This window comes from Nyctereutes procyonoides, unplaced genomic scaffold, assembly GCF_905146905.1.
Source record: "Nyctereutes procyonoides isolate TBG_1078 unplaced genomic scaffold, NYPRO_anot_genome, whole genome shotgun sequence".
In the NCBI taxonomy this organism is placed as follows: Eukaryota; Metazoa; Chordata; class Mammalia; order Carnivora; family Canidae; genus Nyctereutes; species Nyctereutes procyonoides.
The window spans coordinates 50,908-68,930 of record NW_026575046.1 but is presented as its reverse complement, the minus strand read 5'-3'; the positions used below and the strand labels follow the sequence as shown (position 1 = coordinate 68,930).

The 18,023-nt window shown below is 58.2% G+C and overlaps 1 protein-coding gene across 2 annotated transcripts in view; it reads left to right on the top strand.

The window, feature by feature from the left end:
• The window catches only part of ANKH (ANKH inorganic pyrophosphate transport regulator), a 116,764-nt gene that overhangs the window by 71,919 nt on the left and 26,822 nt on the right, over positions 1-18,023 (top strand). For both annotated transcript variants that reach the window (XM_055325876.1, XM_055325877.1), the window contains exons 3-7: positions 4,627-4,745; positions 7,355-7,438; positions 12,805-12,975; positions 14,567-14,701; positions 15,969-16,061. In XM_055325876.1, the coding sequence (XP_055181851.1) occupies positions 4,627-4,745; positions 7,355-7,438; positions 12,805-12,975; positions 14,567-14,701; positions 15,969-16,061 (602 nt within the window). The remainder of the gene's footprint in view (positions 1-4,626; positions 4,746-7,354; positions 7,439-12,804; positions 12,976-14,566; positions 14,702-15,968; positions 16,062-18,023) is intronic.

Here is an 18,023-nt window from a genome sequence, read left to right as displayed (position 1 = left end):
TGCATCCGTCTGCCCGTCTTCCCTTCTCAGTACATTTTGATATGGTCAGGGGTGCTAGGAAGTTTCAGCATAGTCTCAAAATGGGTCGCCACGTAACAAACCACCCCAGGACTCAGTGACCCAAAGCACAGCGTTTATTCTTCCTCACCAGACGGGCCAGCGAGTGGCCCTTTGGGCTCAGTGTGCTCACGCCTCTTTGGTCAGCTGAGAGCCAGGAGGCGGCTCGTGGTGGGCTCACGGGGCGGTCGTCAGCCAGCAGTGGGCTGGTCCAGATGGCCTGTGCTGGGACGGCGGGGCTCTCCTCCGCCAGCCTGAGCTTGTGTGGACCACACAGCTCTGCCCATACCCCAAGTGAGAAGATAGAGGCCCACAAGGCCTTCTGAGGCCGAGAATTGGAAGTGGCCACCATCACTGCTATTGCACAGGTTCAGGGGGGCAGGGAAATAGACTCCAGCTTTTCCCCAGAGGAACTACAAAGTCATCCTGCAGAGAAGGGATGTTAGGAGGAGAGAAGAAGCAGGGACATCTTGTAATCCGTCTACCCTGGTCTCCTCTTTGGGGGATGATGGCTTCATGCATCCATCCAATCAGTATGTGTTGAACACCTGCTGTGTGGCCAGCAGTGGGCTAGGTCCTGGGAATGCACATGTGAATAGGCATATTCTCCAGAGAGAAGCAAGATAATCACGCAGCAAATTATTCCAAATCCCATCCACCAGGACTTGACGCAGTGAGATCAAGCTTATGTTCTTGTGTTAACATCTCACATTTACGGTACTTTCGTACTGCAGGGGTTTACGCTGTCTCTCCAAGGCTGGGGCAGCGTCATACTCTCCACCCCAGGGTCTTCCAGATAAATGTTGCACGGTGCAGGCTGCCCAGGGGTGTGTCCTGTGTCCCCGCCCCAGCCCCATAACCGGCCCCGTCACGGCTGGGTTAGCTGGCATCGCGCCTGGTGCATAGAAGCCTTTCAGCCATACGTGTGGAAGCGATTTAAGTATCGGCCATACAAGCACACACACTTTGAAATGATTCATTAGAAGCACAGGGGTCAGGTTACCTGCCTCTGGAAAGCCCAGGGAACAGAACCTAGTGGCATAATCAGTTGTACTTGTGAGACGTTTACGCATGGGAACTTGGGGATTTGAATGAGAATAGGGCTTCTCGCATTGCCTCTTGGAAATACCCGCAGTATCCTGTTACCAGGGTGGGAGGAGGGCTGTCTCCTCAATTCCCATGAGAAAATAGGTGTCTTGACTTAATGATATTAATCTTGTCTTGATTAATGATATTTCGTGGCATTTTGCAACAGGCCTAGGAGCCACTGGTTGAACAAGTCTGAGAACCACTGATTCTGGAAAGAGTCTGTCGCCCTGATGGGCCCGGGGCAGGAGAGCTAGGGACTTGAGTGGCCCTTCTGGTTTCTTCTTGTTTGGGGCGGGGAGTCGAAAGCTGTCAGCCCCTAAAAGGTCAGGTCTGTGTCCTCCCGTCGCCACCTCGGCATGAGATCTGTTTACGTCTGTTCAAAAGCCTCGCTTAATTTTTCTTTTTAATGCTCTGCTCTTCGGAAGGAATATAAGGGTCGAGGTAGGGCAGTTGATAGGAGCCGATGGTCACTGAATGTTAGGGCAGCTAGCCCGCTAACTGTGGACTCCATGCAAAGCGCTCCCAACAGATCACCCCAGCCAACAGCGCGGGCCAGGAGCAGCTCAAGGGCACGGGGAGGGGGCATCGGGCGAGAAACAGCTGCTGGGATTTTACGTTCCCAGCTCTCAGGGCAGGAACAACCTTCGGGGTCATGATCACACTCCTCTCTTCCATAGGGGAGGAGGAAGTGGCCGAGACAGAATAAGAGGCCGAAAGAAGCCAAGGCAGCCCTGGGCCGGTCAGTCCCAGAGTCCCCTGGAGCCTGGAGGCAGGAGAGGCCAGAAGCAGCTGAAGAAAGCAAAGGGGTGGGGGTGGGGGGCCCGGAGGCCTGGCCGGCTGAGCCCGCCCCCCAGCCTGCCTTCAGACCGTCCTTCATTACCCCGCGCACAGTCGCTGTGTCCCCATTAGGACACTCTGGAGAGTGGGTGCCTGTAGGTCCATCTGCAGGAGAGGAGCTGACACCCATCTCTGCCCCCGCCCCCCAGGCCACACAGGCGACCGCAGGCCCTGCTCTCTGCTGCTCAGACTCCCAGGTCCAGGTCTCCCTCCCTCAGAAGCCACCGTGTGACCGTGCATTGTCCGAACCATGCATGGGGATGGGAGGGCTAGGACCGCGCAACCGCGTTGGCTCCCCCTCCAGAGGCTGGACAGTCAAGTCCATTGGGCCTCCCTCCGGGCCTCTGTAGTTTGCTGGCGACCTGGAGCCGTCCTGGGGGCCGAGGCATCAGCCCATCTCTGCCTTCACATCCCTGTGGCCTCCTGCCTGTGTGCGTGCACTTCTGTGTCCAAATCTCCCTTTTTCAGGACCGCAGTCATATTGGGGGGCCCACGCCATTCCGAATGCCCGCATCTTACCTAGCTACGTCTGCAGTGACCTGTCACTAGGAAGGTCACGGTCTGCAGCCCCTGGGATGGGCCCGACCTCTGAACTCCGAGGGAACGAGGCCCTCTGGGAGCTATTCCTGGCTGCCCGGCTCCTGCCCCGGCTCACCCGGCTCGGCTGCCTCAACCTGCCAGCTGCCTCCGTCCACCAGGGTGGGGCCAGGTTTAGGGCCGGGCCAGGCTGCTGCTGGCAGGTCCCAGCCCAGTGGCTGGTTCCCGGCTCAAGGGAACGAACATGCACATAAACGGCGGCAGCGAGGCACTCTGAGCCCAAGCCCCCAAGGTCCAGCGCCCCGGGGAAGCTGTCCCTGTGGTTGAACCATCCTGGCCTGGCGTTTCCGCGCGTCTGCACACCCCGCTTTGCATGCGCGTCCCACCTGGGGGAAGGCTCCCCCCTGCCCTCCACTGAGCCGCCCCGGGGTCAGACCCAGCCTTCTCTCCGCCCCTCTCCTCTAACCTGTGTGCCTCCGGGTCCCAGCGGGGACCTCACAGCGCTCTCCTTCCCTCCTTCTCCCCTCTTCCTGGGTCTTTGCTCTTTCTGCCCTGTGACACCCTCCCTCCCGGTTCTCTTCTTGCTGCCTCGGTGGCTCTACTGGCCCCAGGTGCTCCACACCTGACATGTTCGCCCACCTGGTGGCTCTCCTTAGGTTTTCACCTCTGCCCCTCCTGGAGGCCCCCCCCCGGTCCCACCTTGCTCTCGGGCTGTCTCACCCATGCCAGCCCCCTGCCCCTTGGAATCACCCACTTGTACCTCTTCCCCCTCTGGGATCCCCATATGTGCATCTGAATATCCTTGATATCATCCCAAAGACCTGACTTCATTCAAACTTCCTGTGGTGCAAGACTAATCCCCCAAAAGAGTAGAGGCTTATTTCTTTACCATCAGTTTCTAATTCTTATCAGTTCATACGGTTATAAACCATTTCCCAAACTTTGAAGTGGAGGGAGGGATCCTATGATTCACATAAAATGGGACTCTCACTGCATCCTATCTCCTTTATGAATTCAAAGCAGCTTCTGTAGTTGTCCACCCATTAGTGTCCATATTTATGAAAAAATGAACACAGCAGGCACACTGCTATTAAAGCACTGTGTAAAACACAGAGAAGCATGAAAGTCACTATTTTCTGATGTCGTCTAAACATCTGTCAATGAAGTAAAAATATCTTAATAGTGTGTTTCGTCTTTGCTAAGGGCACCTGTCAGGATGCCCGGCTAATACGCCGCAAACACCTTTCTCTCTCCCTTTCTATCTATTCGGTCAGTTCAGATTCATTCAGCCTGTTTCAGCTCGGTGCCCACACGCTCCTCCCTAAAGGTGAAACAAAAAATAGCAAGCCGCCAAAAGCTAGCTTTACATTTTTTCCTGAAAAGCCATGTTAACAGGGGCGCCGGGGTGGTGTAGTCCCTTAAGCATCTGACTCTTGATTGTGGCTCAGATCGTGACCTCAGGGTTGTGAGATTCCCCCCCACCCCCCAGTCAGGCTCTGAGCTCAGCAGGGAGTCTGCTTAGGGTTCTCTCTCTCCCTCCGCCCACCCCCCAGAAAAAAACTAAAAGAAAAACCATATTAACCTCTGGGAATTTTCTTAGTCAATAAGTAACGCTCCGTGTAAACATTCAGCTTCCAAATGATCCCTCAGGCATCCTTTCATGATCTCAAAACAATGGACGCGTCCACAATGCATAGTAATAGGAGATTATGTTGATGTTAAGTAAACCTCCAAAAAGGAATTCATCGCAACCATTAAAATGTGAAAGATGTCCTTGGAAATCATGGAAAGCTGTTCATGGTTGACGAAAGCAAGTATATACACAGTGTGATCCCGTTTTTATGTTAAAACACGTGTGTACCCCACATGCCCACGAGAGAACTGGACAGTTAAACCCAGGCCGTTAACCATGATCCCCTCTGGATAGAGGGGAGAGATTGTAGATGATTTTTTTTTCCTATTTGCTCATTGACATTTTCTAATTTTCTACAAAAAAAAAAAAAAAAAAAAACTACGTTTAACATTGTTTTTGTACTTTTGAGATGAAAAACTTAAAAGGTAACTTCTTCTAAATTTCGCCATGTTATGTTTTTGGGCCCTTTGCAGCTTATAGTGACTTAGGCTACTACATTATCAATAAACTGCACCATGTGGATGAGTCGGTGGGGAGCAAAACGAGAAGGGCCTTCCTGTATCTTGCTGCCTTCCCTTTTATGGATGCAATGGTGAGTAATCGGGGCACTTGAAAAAATTGTGGTGTGTAGGACAAAGATTGGCCACGTGAGCATCTGTGCACGTACAGTGCAGCGGCGTGGAGGGTCTTCCCTCGCCGGGAGTCTCGTGACACTGACACCACTTCCCCGTCCCCTCGCCCCGGCACCACTGCCCTACGGTCCGAGTCTGCAAATCCGACCATTCCAGGGATCTCCCGTAAGTGGGACGGGACGGCGTCTGTCTTTTTGTGGCCGGCCCATTAGCCTCCCGTAGTATCTTCAGGGTTCCTCGTGCTGCGGCCAAAGCCAGGATGTCTTAAGGCCGCGCCGTAGTCCCCCGTCTGTATAGGCCGCAGTGGACACCGGGTGACTTCCGCCTTTTGGCCTTTCTGATGACGCCTGTTAACCGACACGAGCATACAAATCCCGCCTTGAGTCTCCTGTCCTAATCCTTTGGGTGGATAGCCGGAAGTAGAATTGCAGGATTACAGAGTAATTCTATGTTTAGTGTCGGAGGGACCCTCAGACTGAGCTCCGCGGCAGCTGTGCCACGTCCCTTCCCGCACCAGCGCCGCGGAGGAGCCCAGCTGCCAGCGGCGTCAGGACAACCCTCCGTGGTCGCCACAAGTTCTGGTGGGAAGCAAGAGAGCCTACTTGAAAATTCTCCTTACATTTGAAGTTGTTTTCTGCTACATTCAGGATCAAGGGATCAGGACAGCTTTCCGATAAACTCACCGTTTGTGTGGTTTAAGCACCCAAAGCTTTTTAGAATAAGAATCTCTTGAAAATATTGGTAGGATTTCATTACGTTAATAACCAGCTTTAGTGCATTACTAAGGGCGGCTCGCGTCCAGAGCTTCGATGCTTTGTCATGATACTAGAGAGTTCTCGGAGAAGGCTGTTTCCTGTTCCTCTGGGTCATAGTCGTAAGGAGGCTTAGCAAACTCTATATACATGGATTTCCAGTAATGTGCAACGCTGGGAAGTAACCGCCTTCTCTGGGCTCCATTTCAAATTACCTGAGGAAGGAGACTTAAAAATAAGTTAATCTGCACGGTTTTTCACGCACACGCACCCTCGAATCTTACGTGCTGTGGACACGTGAGGTAAGCGGGCGTCTGCACCGAGGTGAGACCGCCGACGTGCGTCCCCGGAGGAAGGAGACCCTTGGCCTTAGCGGGCGTAACACTGCCTGTAGGTAGCGTAGGGACGTGGCCTCCCTGGATCGGACTCTTTCCACCAGTCTGCATGGGGGTCGTAAACCCTCAGTTTTGACCCAAAGGCTCGGATGCTCAGTTGGGGTCACGTCGGGTCGCGGTGCTCTTGGCCATTGGAGCACTGGTGCCCGGGTTTCCTTACTCATCACCAAGTAAGAAATTTACTCTGTATTTACTCTGGTAGCTGACACGTACTCTAAAATAGGAAAGAAAAAAGGCAGAGGGGCTGGATTTCTTAGAACCGGTCTCCCCAGGGGGCCCCATGCCCGCCTACGGGGCAGCACAGGGCTTTGAACCAGGAAGCTGAATGAGGCGACCTCTCTCACGTCCTCAAAGAGTAAAAGCCCAACTTCCTAGACAGAGTCCTGACCTTGCTGTAGCGCCCGCCCCCGTCCTTGGGGACTCCACCAACACACGGAAGATTGTGGTGACCCGGCGAATTCAGGGACTGAGGGTGGACCGTAAGCCCCACGTGCCCTAGCTCCCTTCTGCCCTATTAGTTTGCCGTGTGACTCGGTGTAACACTCCGTGTGATCCACACCTTCATCTTCCTGATTCATTTGCCAGCCGCCCCGAAGACCCAGCAGTAAGAGAGTGTTAATAAAAAAACAAAATATGAACCTCTCTGAGGAGCCAGGTCGCCTCCCCAGGCACAGGCACCTGCCGCCTACACCTGCCGCGGCCCTGAGACCTCGCGGGGAGAGAGGATATTTGAAAACCACAAGGCTTATCACCCCAATGGCTTCGGTCAACAGACGCAGCCCACAGGCCACTGTTTGCAAATGTTATCGGCAGTTTGCCTTTCTTTCCCCGCCTGGCAGCTCGCGGCCTGTGGGCTGCGGGACGGGGTAGCCGTGCAGCTGCCGTAGGAGGCCCGGACACAGACGTCCCCACGGTGTCGGGCGCGGCGGCCTCCAGCACGGTCCTCCCACGGACCCTGGCCCGGCCACGACACCCCCAGGGGCGCCGTCTGCTCCCCTTGGAGCACCTTCCCGGGCCCTCCCTCAGGTCAGATCCTGCCCCAACTTGGAGAGAAGGAGACAGTTGATGAGAACCCGTAATGCCGGTGGTAGCTCAGAGCCCTTGCCAGTCCCAGGCCCCCGGGGCGGGTGGGCAGGCGGGTGGACGTGCTCCCTCCATCCCTGGTCTGCGCCTCGCGTTCCGGCAGGAAGGCTGACACACACGCCGCTCTGCATACCGTTGGTACTAAATAAATACCTGCAGTCTCTGAGTCCACTTAAAGTTCTAGCGAGAACCTCCCCACCGGCCCAAGTCAGAGTCCGTGACCCCGCGGAAGGTCCCGGGGGGTAGAAGGTCCCTCTCAGGAACGCCCAGTAAATCACAACGACCGGAAGCCCTCCAATGCCCACGGCACCTCACGCCAAACTCTTTTCTTTCCGGAAGGCATGGACCCATGCTGGCATTCTCCTAAAACACAAATACAGCTTCCTGGTGGGATGTGCCTCGATCTCCGATGTCATAGCTCAGGTGAGTGTGGGCCGTGCGCCGGTCGGAGCTCCTCGGGCCTCAGCCCACCCCTGCCTCCCTGACACGCGCGCCCTGTGCCGGACGCGGGCGTCAAGGTTCGTTACACGAGTGAGAAAATGAGGCTTCTTGCAGTGGACCCGGGTCCAAGCCTGCGAGGAGGAGGTGGTAAGAATTCAGATGCAGCCTCGGAGGTTTTGGCTTTTCCTCTTACAAGCTCGCCCATGGGATGACGGCCGGGTCCCGGCTGGTGCGGGCTTGGTGGTCATGGGGTCGCGGGGCACCTGGCCGGGTGCACACTTGGGCCTCTGTGCCGCCCAACAATGCGCGGCCTGCCCCGCGGCTCTAGGGAGGGCTCTTAGGAATTATCCTTACGTGTTGTATCTCGTGTAGATGCCACACGGGGCTGCCGTTTAACCCGTCATTAACCCGTGTTTTAAGAGAGCCGGGAAGCTGGACGCTGCCCGGGAAGCAGGCCTGCGTCACACTTTCTTCCGAGCCCAGGTCCCCGGGGTCTGGCACCAGCCCTGGCTTTCCACGCTCCTTCCTTCTCCCTCCTTCCTCCTGCCACCGAGGACGCTGCGCGAAAACTTTCAGCGGAAAATCAGATTTAATCCCCACAACCCATAAATCAGCCGTAGCTCCCACAATCAGGGGTTCCGGAGAGCAGTGTCCTCGCCGAGGGGGAGGGAGTGGCGGGCTGATGTTTAAGCACCTTTTCCACTTCTCCGCTCCATCTTAGGGGCATTTCCACGCGCCTCTGCCGGTTTCCCCCAATTGCACGTGCTCGTCCTTTAGCCGCCTTTCTGAGATCACCCGCTGTCGGGCCGTCAGCACCTCCCTAAAGGCCAGCAAGTACATTTCCAAACAAATTGCAGTCGCTCCACGGGTCACCATTCGAAGTACTTCAGGTTAATTCCCGTGAACCCTGCGTGTCCGTGTTTGCGGGCATGCGCGGGCCTGCGCGCCGGCTGACCATGCAGCCCTGGGAATTTTATTTGTGAGTCACTAGGGATTTTTATCCCGATCTTACTTTCATTCGTCCTCCGAGAGATGAACTAAACTGCCTTATTCACTCAAGTCCCTTAATGTGACATTAAGGAGACGCCTCCCGGTTGCAGCATCGGCATCAGCGACTCAGTGCGCATTTATAGTTTTTCTTAAAGGCAAACGCAGAAAAACTCCGCTTTGCCTAAGATAAATACGACGAGCATCTAAGGGTAGAAGAGGAAACCATATCCGTGAAAACTGCTTTGCCGGGACGCCCACGGCCCTCGTCCTTCCCAGAGCTGGTCCCGGCCGGCGCCTGCCGAGCGCGGTGATCGCACCTGGCTGGTGGGAGGGGTGGGAGCCAGACCCGGAGCCGTCTGGCCTCGGCTATTCCTGGTGAAGGAGCTATTTTAAGCCTTGCAGTTGGAAAGTTTGGGGGAATAAATGCAATTTTTGTTCCTAAGTCTTCTGTTACCCCTGCCCCCACCCCTCCCAGCTTTTCCCGTTACCTGACGCATTTGTTAATTGCCGAATCCGGGAGTAAGTAGGTCTCGGGCCGAGTCCAGTAAACCCCGCACGGCAGAGGGAGGCGGCCGGCACGCTGCGCCCGGTAGAATGGAGATGGTTTTCTTTTTTTTCTTTTTTTTTTTTTAAGATTTTATTTATTTACTTATGAGAGACAGAGAGACAGACCCAGGCAGAGGGAGAAGCAGGCTCCACCCAGGGAGCCCGACGTGGGACTCGATCCCGGGACTCCAGGATCAGGGCCTGGGCTGAAGGCAGGCACTGCACCACCCGGGCTGCCCTGAAGATGGTTTCAGTGCCTTGAATTTCAGTGGCAACTCCCATTTTTTGAAGTTTTACTAGGCTGGGACGCCTGGGTGGCTCAGTCGGTTCAGTGTCCGAGTCTTGGTTTCTGCCCAGGTCGTGATCTCAGGGTCCTGGGATCGAGCCCCGCCGTGGGCTCCACGGGCGGAGGCAGCTTCTCCGTCCCCCTCTGCCCCCGGCCCTGCTCCGCCTGTGCTTGCGCTTGCTCTCCACCCCACCCCCATAAGTAAATGTATAAAATCTTTTAAAAAAGTTTTACTAGGCTAATTGATCTCTGGCCGCAGTACGAGAAGCCTGTCCTGGCCCGGTCCCCCGCGCTGCGCTTTCTGTGCCACCACCACTGCCAGCAGCGCTATGTCCCAACCTGGTGCCAAAGAGCTTACGAAAAATATTGCTGTTTCTGGTTTATTTCGCAATCAGCTGGTCAGCATTTGCTCAGTGGCAGCGTGAGAATTCTCCCGGCGCTGTTGGGCCTTCCCGGGACCTCCTGCCCTGCGAGGGCCCCAGGATGGGTCGCGTGATCCCGGGCCAGCAGTCCTGCCGCGCGCCGTGCATCCCCTTGCCCCTGCCCCGTGCCCCCAGCCCTCTGGCGGGATCCCGCCCCTGAGCCCCGTGCTGCACCCTTCTCCCCCGCGGGCGGCCACGTGCCCGTCACCCGCCCAGCGGACTCCAGGCGCCGAGTCAGTGGGTCCCTACCCTCCTCGCTCTGCCTGGTCACGGGCTCCCTTCCCACCTCTGTGGGGAAGTCGAAGCAGCTGGATTCTTCAAGTCCTGGCGGCCAAACCCCCAGCCTGCCCTTGTCCTGTGTCACCGCCGTTTCTCCCCGTCCCTTCCTCGGGGTGCAGGACCACCTCTTGCGCCCGTGCGTGGGTTCCGTGCCTCCTCGGGAGCCGTGGTCCCCCCGAGTCCTTTCTCCGGACGTGTAGACGCGCTCCAGGATCTGCCGCTTCGACAGCGAGCGCAGGAAGCTGCCCGCTCCCTGTACCTGGCGGCTACGGTTCTCCTCCCCGGGCTTCCCACTCTTCGCTGTCCTCATCTCTCTCTGCTTCTATGTTTCACGGACTCCAAGTCGACCCCCCACCCCCAGGTTCACGCTAACAGTTCTCGCCAATGACCTTTGTGCCCCATAATCCCCCGGACAGTTTCCTCCAGTCCCTGGACATGGGGTCACCATGTCACTGCTCACTCCCGTGCAAGGTGCTCTGGGCCTGGTGCTGGCACCACATCGGCTCTGCCAATGGGAAAGGTGCCCGGTCCTCAGTCCTCGAGAGCCGCCCTCTCCTCGCCCTGCTCCCGTGGGAGGACCTGCCCTGCCCCAGGTCCCCACCGCCCCACAGGGTGGATAGGACTCCCACGTTCCTATCATAAGCTTGAATTCCTGTCTTCTCTGTCCCACGTTTTCCAGTTTTGAGCAAATCAGTGGTGCTGTCATCTGGTCAGAAGCCTGAGGACCATCCTCTTCATCACCGAGGCTTTTCGATTTTAGTCCCAGGTGGTTCTCTTATCTGCCCTCTTGTCCCCATGGCTGCCGTCCTCGCCGTGTCGGAAGGATCCCGCTCCCACCTGAGGGCTCCTGACTTGGCTCTGCCTCTGCTCTGGAACTCCTCCCTCCCCTCTTCCTCCCTCCCTCTCCCCTCCCTCCCCACTCACCCCTGTGATCTCTTCTCTCTGAAATTCTGGCACGTTGCTTAGGAGCCGCTGCACAAACGGCTTCCCTGGATTCCCGAGGTGAGGCCTCCAAACCCTGACCAGGGCGGACAAGGTGCTGAGGACCCTGGGCCCTGCTTCCTCCCCAGCCTGCGCCCTCTGGAGCCCCTGCTCTCTGCGCTGCAGGCCCCGCTGGGGCCCAGGCCCCTCCCGCTGGGGCCCTTGGCCTCGGCCCCTGTGCCCAGGAGGAGATGCTTGGCCTCGGTCCCTCCCAGCCACCTCCTGCCAAGGCTGGGAGGGGGGCTCAGCTCACACGGCGTCCCCGGGATGCCCAAGGCCTGACCGTCGCAAAGCGTGCGTGGAGACGTGGACGCCAGTGGGGAAGCCTTGCCGAGGGCGCCCGTGTGGGAACCAAAGGGGGGAGCTCTGCACCGTGGCCTCTCCAGCACCTCAGGTGCCACGGGGGCTGCTCGGCTCGCTCGCCCGCACTGAGGGGGCGTCTGGCACCCCGGGGGCCCCGGAGGAAACCAAGACGAGCGTGTGAAGACACTGAGCCATCCTGGGAGGAACGCGGATCCTGAGGACCGAGCCCCCGCCTCATCCAGGAAGGCCGGGGGGTGCAGGCCTGCTGAGCAGGACCTCGGAGGGGGATGTGGCCCAGAGGAGAAGGGGGGATGCGGGCAAGGAGGGAGAGGTGGGGGGCTCGGGGGACGGGGGCACCCGGGCTGGCGGCTCTCACCCGGCCTCCTCCACGTTGGGGCATCCTCGGGGCATCCTCTGGCCTGTGTCCTCTGGCCTCGTGGGGACTGTGTGCAGCCCGGCGCGTCCACGTGGCCAGACAGTGCCTGTCGCCCGCGCCCTGAGGCCTGGTGCGGATGGGCCTCGTGTGCTGGGTGTGCAGACGACGGGCTGCAGACGGGCCACCGCCAGTATCTGGTCCTCCCACCGCGGTCACGGGCGTCTCCACCACCAGCTCCTCTGGGTCCGCGCCCGCCACAGGCCCCCGCGCAGGTCATTGGCCCGGGTCCACCTTCATCTCCGACTTCGTGTCTCCTGGTGTCAGGTCCCGCGGTGACGGGCTCCCGGGCTCCCCGGCGACTCTGGATCTCAGGCCCGAGGCCAAGCCCCACGTTAGGCGTGGAGATTGCTTAAACATAGGATCTTGGAAGAAGAGAAGAGTCACCGTAGCTCAGGAGTAGCGTCCCCCTCCCGTTCCTCACCTTCCGCACCTCGTCTGCTCAGCGGCCCCCTGACTGTGGGTTCCCCGGACGCCTCTGCACGGAGGCTGGGCTACTGCTCTGACTTTTGCAGACGGGAAAGTTAAACCCATTGTTAGGTTTGCTTTGGGGACTCTACAGCCAGTGGAGATCAACATTATTTTGATCCCTCCTGACTCAGTGTTTTTCTGACCTGTTGCACTTTTGTAAGTTCGTATTTTAAATTTCAATTCAGTTTTGTAATTATCACCATTGGTGCCTTTTGCAGCATTTTTCCATGAATTCCGTCTTACAGATGTGACTGTTTTCCTATATCCATCACCGATCACCGTTACGTTTTCCTTGTGGCCCGAGGGCCTCCGGCGTGGGTTACTCGCGCGTGCCAGGCCCTGGGCTCAGGAGGGCAAACCTCTGACATCTTTTGGGAATCTGGGGGACCAAAGTCCCAGATACTTTTTTGCTATGACCATGACCTGTTGCCTTAGAGGAGCCCTAGAGGAGCCCGTGGCACAGTGACGGTGCGCTCTTCCCCTGCAGAGAGGATGCCCGGGCCCGAGCTCTGTGCGGGCAGCGTCCAGCCCCGCCCGGCTCTCTTCTCCTCCTGGGCGTCCCTGTCCCGTCGGGGGCATGCCCATGGCCTGCTTGCACTTCTCCCCGCTGACTCGTTCCTGCTTTTTCACCTTCCAGGTCGTGTTTGTAGCCATCTTACTGCACAGTCACCTGGAATGCAGAGAACCGCTGCTCATCCCGATCCTCTCCCTGTACATGGGCGCCCTCGTGCGCTGTACCACCCTGTGCCTGGGCTACTACAAGAACATCCATGACATCATCCCCGACAGGAGCGGCCCGGAGCTGGGGGTACGTCCTTGGAACTCGCCCCGGCCTGCGTGCACGTCCCCGACCCAATGTCCAGCGCTGGGTCGTGTCCAGAGGCAGAGGCAGGTGGAGAGTTAATGGCCTCAGGAGATGGAGGAGGCCTCGGGTTCCCGTGCAGCCTCCTTCCTTCCCTGTCGGGGACGGAGGCGCAGTGGGTCAGGTCAGGCTGAAGAGTAGATACGGCACTTTTGGTTCTTAGCGTCTGTGGCCAAAAGTGAGTCATCCCACATATAAATCAAGAATTTTGCAGCCCACGGTACCTTTAAACCCACTTTGGGTCACACTTTCCGTACCGGCCAGACGCCTTCGCTCCTTCGGGCACCTTCTGGGGGGAGCAGAGCACGGGGGCCTCGTGGGGAGCACAGAGGAACTTAAAATACGGTTTCTACCCTCAGGCAGCTTGTTACAGCCCACCTGGTAGACGAGACCAACACGGGAACAGTGGTCAGACGTGCATGTGCCGGGGGAGTACGGGAGCCCGTGGAGCTCGGGGTGGTGGGGGAGGGTGACAGTGGGGAGACGGAGTGGCCCCGAAGGAGGCAGGGCTTGGCCCGAGCCTCCCAATGGGAGTCAGCGTCCAGCCGGTGCGATCGGCCCGAGCGGCGCGGGCACTTTCTCACCATGAGTGCAAACGGTGTCTGCCTCACGTACGTGCTGCTCGTCTCTGCCCTTGGCACCCGGCATCCCTGGGCTCCGGCTCCGGCTCCTTGCAGCTGTGAGGCCGATGGGCACAGCTCCACGAAGCCCGGGGGGTCAGCACAGCGCCCCGTCCCGCCTCGGACCACACGTTGCCCTCGGCAGGTCAGACCGCTGACCCCCATCCGAGGTCTGTCCAGTTGTCTCTGTCACTACGGCAACCACGTCAGATCTTGAGGGCGACCGTCCGTCTCTGGGGGCTCAGAGGTGGCTGGCGTGATGCCACCGTGTGACTCCGCCCCCGAGGAACCAAAACCAGAGTGAAATCCTACAAGCCAGTTAACGATTGCACAGCTCTTTGCTTTGTAGGATTCTTAATTAATCACTTCCCTTGGCCCTGCTTTTCTTTGCGTGCTGCTGAGCATTCACGTGACTTCTGCTCCAGCCCTGAGGACAAGGCCGTTGCTCGTGGATCTGTATGGTGCCCGGATCATTAGGCGTCTGTGATCTGAGCAGTGATAAAAATAAATTATAATAACATTTTGCTTGTGAGAGGTTCCTCTTCCTGACCCGGCTTCCAGCCAGTCGGTTGGAGACTTAAACACCCATTTGCAGCCGGTCTCCCAGGTCGTGCAGTTGGGCTCTGCCGGGGGGGGCCGCCGTGTCCGGAGAACGGAGGTCTGGCCCCACCAGGCCTCACCTGTGTTTTGGTTCCCCGGCAGCTTGCCAGCTGCCCGAGTTGCCTTCTAACAAGACTGTACGTCTCATTTTTAAAGTCAGGTTGGCTCCGCTGCAGAGGCTTTTCCTTATATTATTTTTAAGTGCAATGAACTGGCTCCTTATTGACCTCAAAAAGAAAAGGCTTTTTGGCTCTGAATTGTTTTTTTCTGCTCTGCTTCGAGAGTTTAGTGAGTTTTATGTGCATGTCTTGACGCAGGGAGATGCGACCATACGGAAGATGCTGAGCTTCTGGTGGCCTTTGGCTCTCATCTTGGCTACACAGAGAATCAGCAGGCCTATCGTCAACCTCTTCGTTTCCCGGGATCTTGGTGGCAGCTCCGCGGCTACAGAGGTAGGGCGGTTTCTGGTGAAGAGTGGGGTGGGGAGGCCTCCGGTTCCTCCGCGGCGTCAAGCCGTGTGACCCGTTCCCACTGAGAAAGAAGCCACGAGGCCTTGACCATGCGCTTGTCTGAGGCTGGAGGGAGACGCCTCCTCCGTTCTTCCCCCGACCAGATGAGGAACCCGGGCAGGGGCCCAGGGTCCGGGATGTGAAGCCGGTGGGGAGCCGGGCTGGGAGTGAGTGCAGATGCTTACGCGGCGCCCCGTGGCCTGTCTCCCCATGGAGCCCGCGTGACGCCGCCTCGCCGTAGAGGCAGAGAGCGAGGACGCCGCCGCAGCCGAAGTGACAGGGCCCAGCCGAGGGCGCCGTGCCTCCCTCTGTCCCGGCCACGCGCCCCTGCTCCTGCCCCGCCTTCCCCTTTGCCAGCCTGCCCTCCCCTAGACGAAGATCCCCATTATTTACCCGCTCACGACTCAAGAGATTTATCTGGAAACTGGCAGCTGCTCCAAAGAAAGAGTTGGATCAGTTTTTCCATCTTCCATTCTGAATAGAGTGACTTCATTTGTTTCCCCCTCCGCTGCCCTCCGGAGATCTGATGCTGTCCCTGGAACTGCTGATCCTTCGGGAAGTCCGGTGGCGGCTCATTAGGGCCTCTGCTCGCACGTGGCCCTTAGCGCGGTGAGCAGTCTGCAGCCTGGGCCTCCTGCCGGTCGCCGCGCGCTGGGAAGCCGCTCGTGTGCCCACAGCAGGATGCTCCCCCCCTCCCCCCAGTCTCTTTCCGGGGTTTGCGTTTTGGATCACGTTTTGGGTGGCTCTGCTCACCCGGCAGCTTTTAGGCGACCGCATCAGTGTAAGCTGCTCAGAAGAAAGTATGTGAGCCTCCTCCCTTGTGTGCGGGAACTCCAGCTTCCCCTTTTAAGAAAGCAAGGTAAACGCTCTCGTAGAGCCATTTCTAGGACCGCAGTGGCCTCGAGGTCAGCAGGCAGGGTGCAGGGCAGACGTGTGCTGACCAGCTACTCCGTGTCTGCCGTTTGTGCCCGTTTCATCGACTCCGGCAAACCTGCGTGACGGATCTTCTTCGCACGCTTGTGCTGGAGGAACCTCCGGGGAGGCTGCGGAGGGCCGCCCCTCCCGGTCCCCAGGCTGGCCTGCAGCTGGCCGGGGCCCGTCACCCGGCGGCACGATCGCTGCGGTGGCTGCACCGGAGGCCGCTCCCTGCCACGTGGCAGGAGCAGCTCCTGGGGACGCCGACGCTAACCGCCGGCTCTTCCTCTTGCAGGCGGTGGCGATTTTGACGGCCACGTACCCCGTGGGCCACATGCCGTACGGCTGGTTGACGGAGATCCGTGCTGTCTACCCTGCTTTTGACAAGGTGAGAACCCGTACGCTGTCGCGTCTCAAACACCGTCTTTAAAATCAGCTTCTGACACACAAGTGTCTCCGCTCTGAGGTTTCCCGGTTCCACCTCCCTGTGAGCTTCCTGGGCAGGGAGCGGAATCCGACCTAGCCGTGCAATATTTTCCTCCAAAGATAACGGAGGTGACTAAGCTTACCTTGATGCCGATTCTCTAACGCCCTCCGATCCATATTCACTTTTGGGTTTATTCCTATTGAGAAATCATTATTTTTTTTTTTTTTGCAAAGGGAAGATATACTCTCAAATGTTATTACCCTGGTTATTGTTTCTGTGGTTTGTTATTTTTTTTAATTAAACGAATGCTTTGCTGCCCTCACAGCAGATGCAAAGGTACAGACGGGCTTGTGCTCTTGAGCTCCTAAGCTTCTGGATGGGTCTACCCCATGGACCCTGAAGCTGTCTGCTCCAGCTCAGTCTGGACGCCGCAGACCTGGTCCAGCTGCAAGCTCTGTCCTCCGGCAGCTGCTGGCCGCGCCTCGGCAGGCACCTAACCCTTCAGACCCGTAGCCTGCGGCTCGCTGGGGACTGTCCTACCAGTCACTGAATTAGTGGCGATTTCATTAAAGCCTAATTACTTGAGCCTGTCGACCTTCATAGACGACACACCCTCCCCCAGAGATGTATACAGGTTTTTTTAAAGATTTAATAACTTAGAGAGAGAGCAGCGACATGGGGAGGGAGAGAAACTCAAGCTGACTCTGTGCTCATCCTGGAGCCTGCTCAGCTCTCGATCCCGGGACCCTGAGAGCGTGACCTGCGCGGAAACCAAGAGTCAGACGCTGAACCGACTGTGCCACCCGAAGCCCCTGTACAATGACGTGAAAATGAAAAATGAAAAACGGGGGAGCGCCCGGGAGGCTCGGTCACGTACGCGTCGTCCTCCCGCTCAGGTCATGACCCCAGGGCCCCACGTCCGGCTCCCTGCTCAGCTCAGCGGGGCCCTGCTTCTCCCCGTTGGCTCTGCCCCTCCCCTCGCGCATCACCTCTCTCTCAAGTAAGTGAAGAAAATCCTTTGAAAAATAAAACGAAATGAAAAAAACAGTAAAAGAAGCACACAAGCTGCCACTTGTGCTTTAAATAGCAGTTCTTTTGCCTTGAATTTCTTCGGCAGCGGCTCGGAGCTGCTTCATCTGCCGGGGTTCCCAGTACAGAGGCCGCCTCTCCTCGCGGCCCAGGGCTCTCGTGGGGATCAGATAAGACGGTATCAGCAGGTGAAGCCGGCAGCTCGGGCAGGGTGGCCCTGCAGGTGACAGCGGGCCTGCCCCCCCCCCACTGGACCGGCTCCCAGACCCGCGGGGGCGCAGGACGGCCTGGAGGCCCCACAGGCAGGCCCGGCCTCAGCCTGAGCTTCCAGCTCTTCACACCCGTAGCTGCTTGTGGGCTCTGGGGAGGGCAGGGCCTATGCAGTGGGGCCCAGAAAGGTGTCCTGGCCACCTGCTCCCACCCAGGACACTCCCAGGCACCTCTGACGGTGGTGACGTGGGGCCGAGGCTCAGGCCTGGGAAGACAGCGGCCACCATGGGTCCACCCCCTCGCTGTGCCCCGGCGGACCCGGGCGCACACACACCCTGTCACATGTCCCCATCTGTGACGTCCCTCCACACCCTGCAGCCCCCACGCGGCTCTCCTGTCACTGTCGCCCGCCCCTTCCCCTCCTGTCACTCACCCGCCCCTTCCCCTCCCATCACTCTCACCCGCCCCTTCCCCTCCCATCACTCTCACCGGCCCCGTCTTCCCACACTCGCCCGTGAACGGCGGGGGCTCACTCAGGATTCCCACCCTGCTGCCTAACGTGAGACAGGGCTGCGGCGTTGCCCTGAGCTCTCTGCTGGAAGTCCGTGGCACTTCCCCAGGACACAGGTAGTGGAACCCACCACCCGTCCCAAACACCAGCCACGTCAGGGATGCACAGCGTCT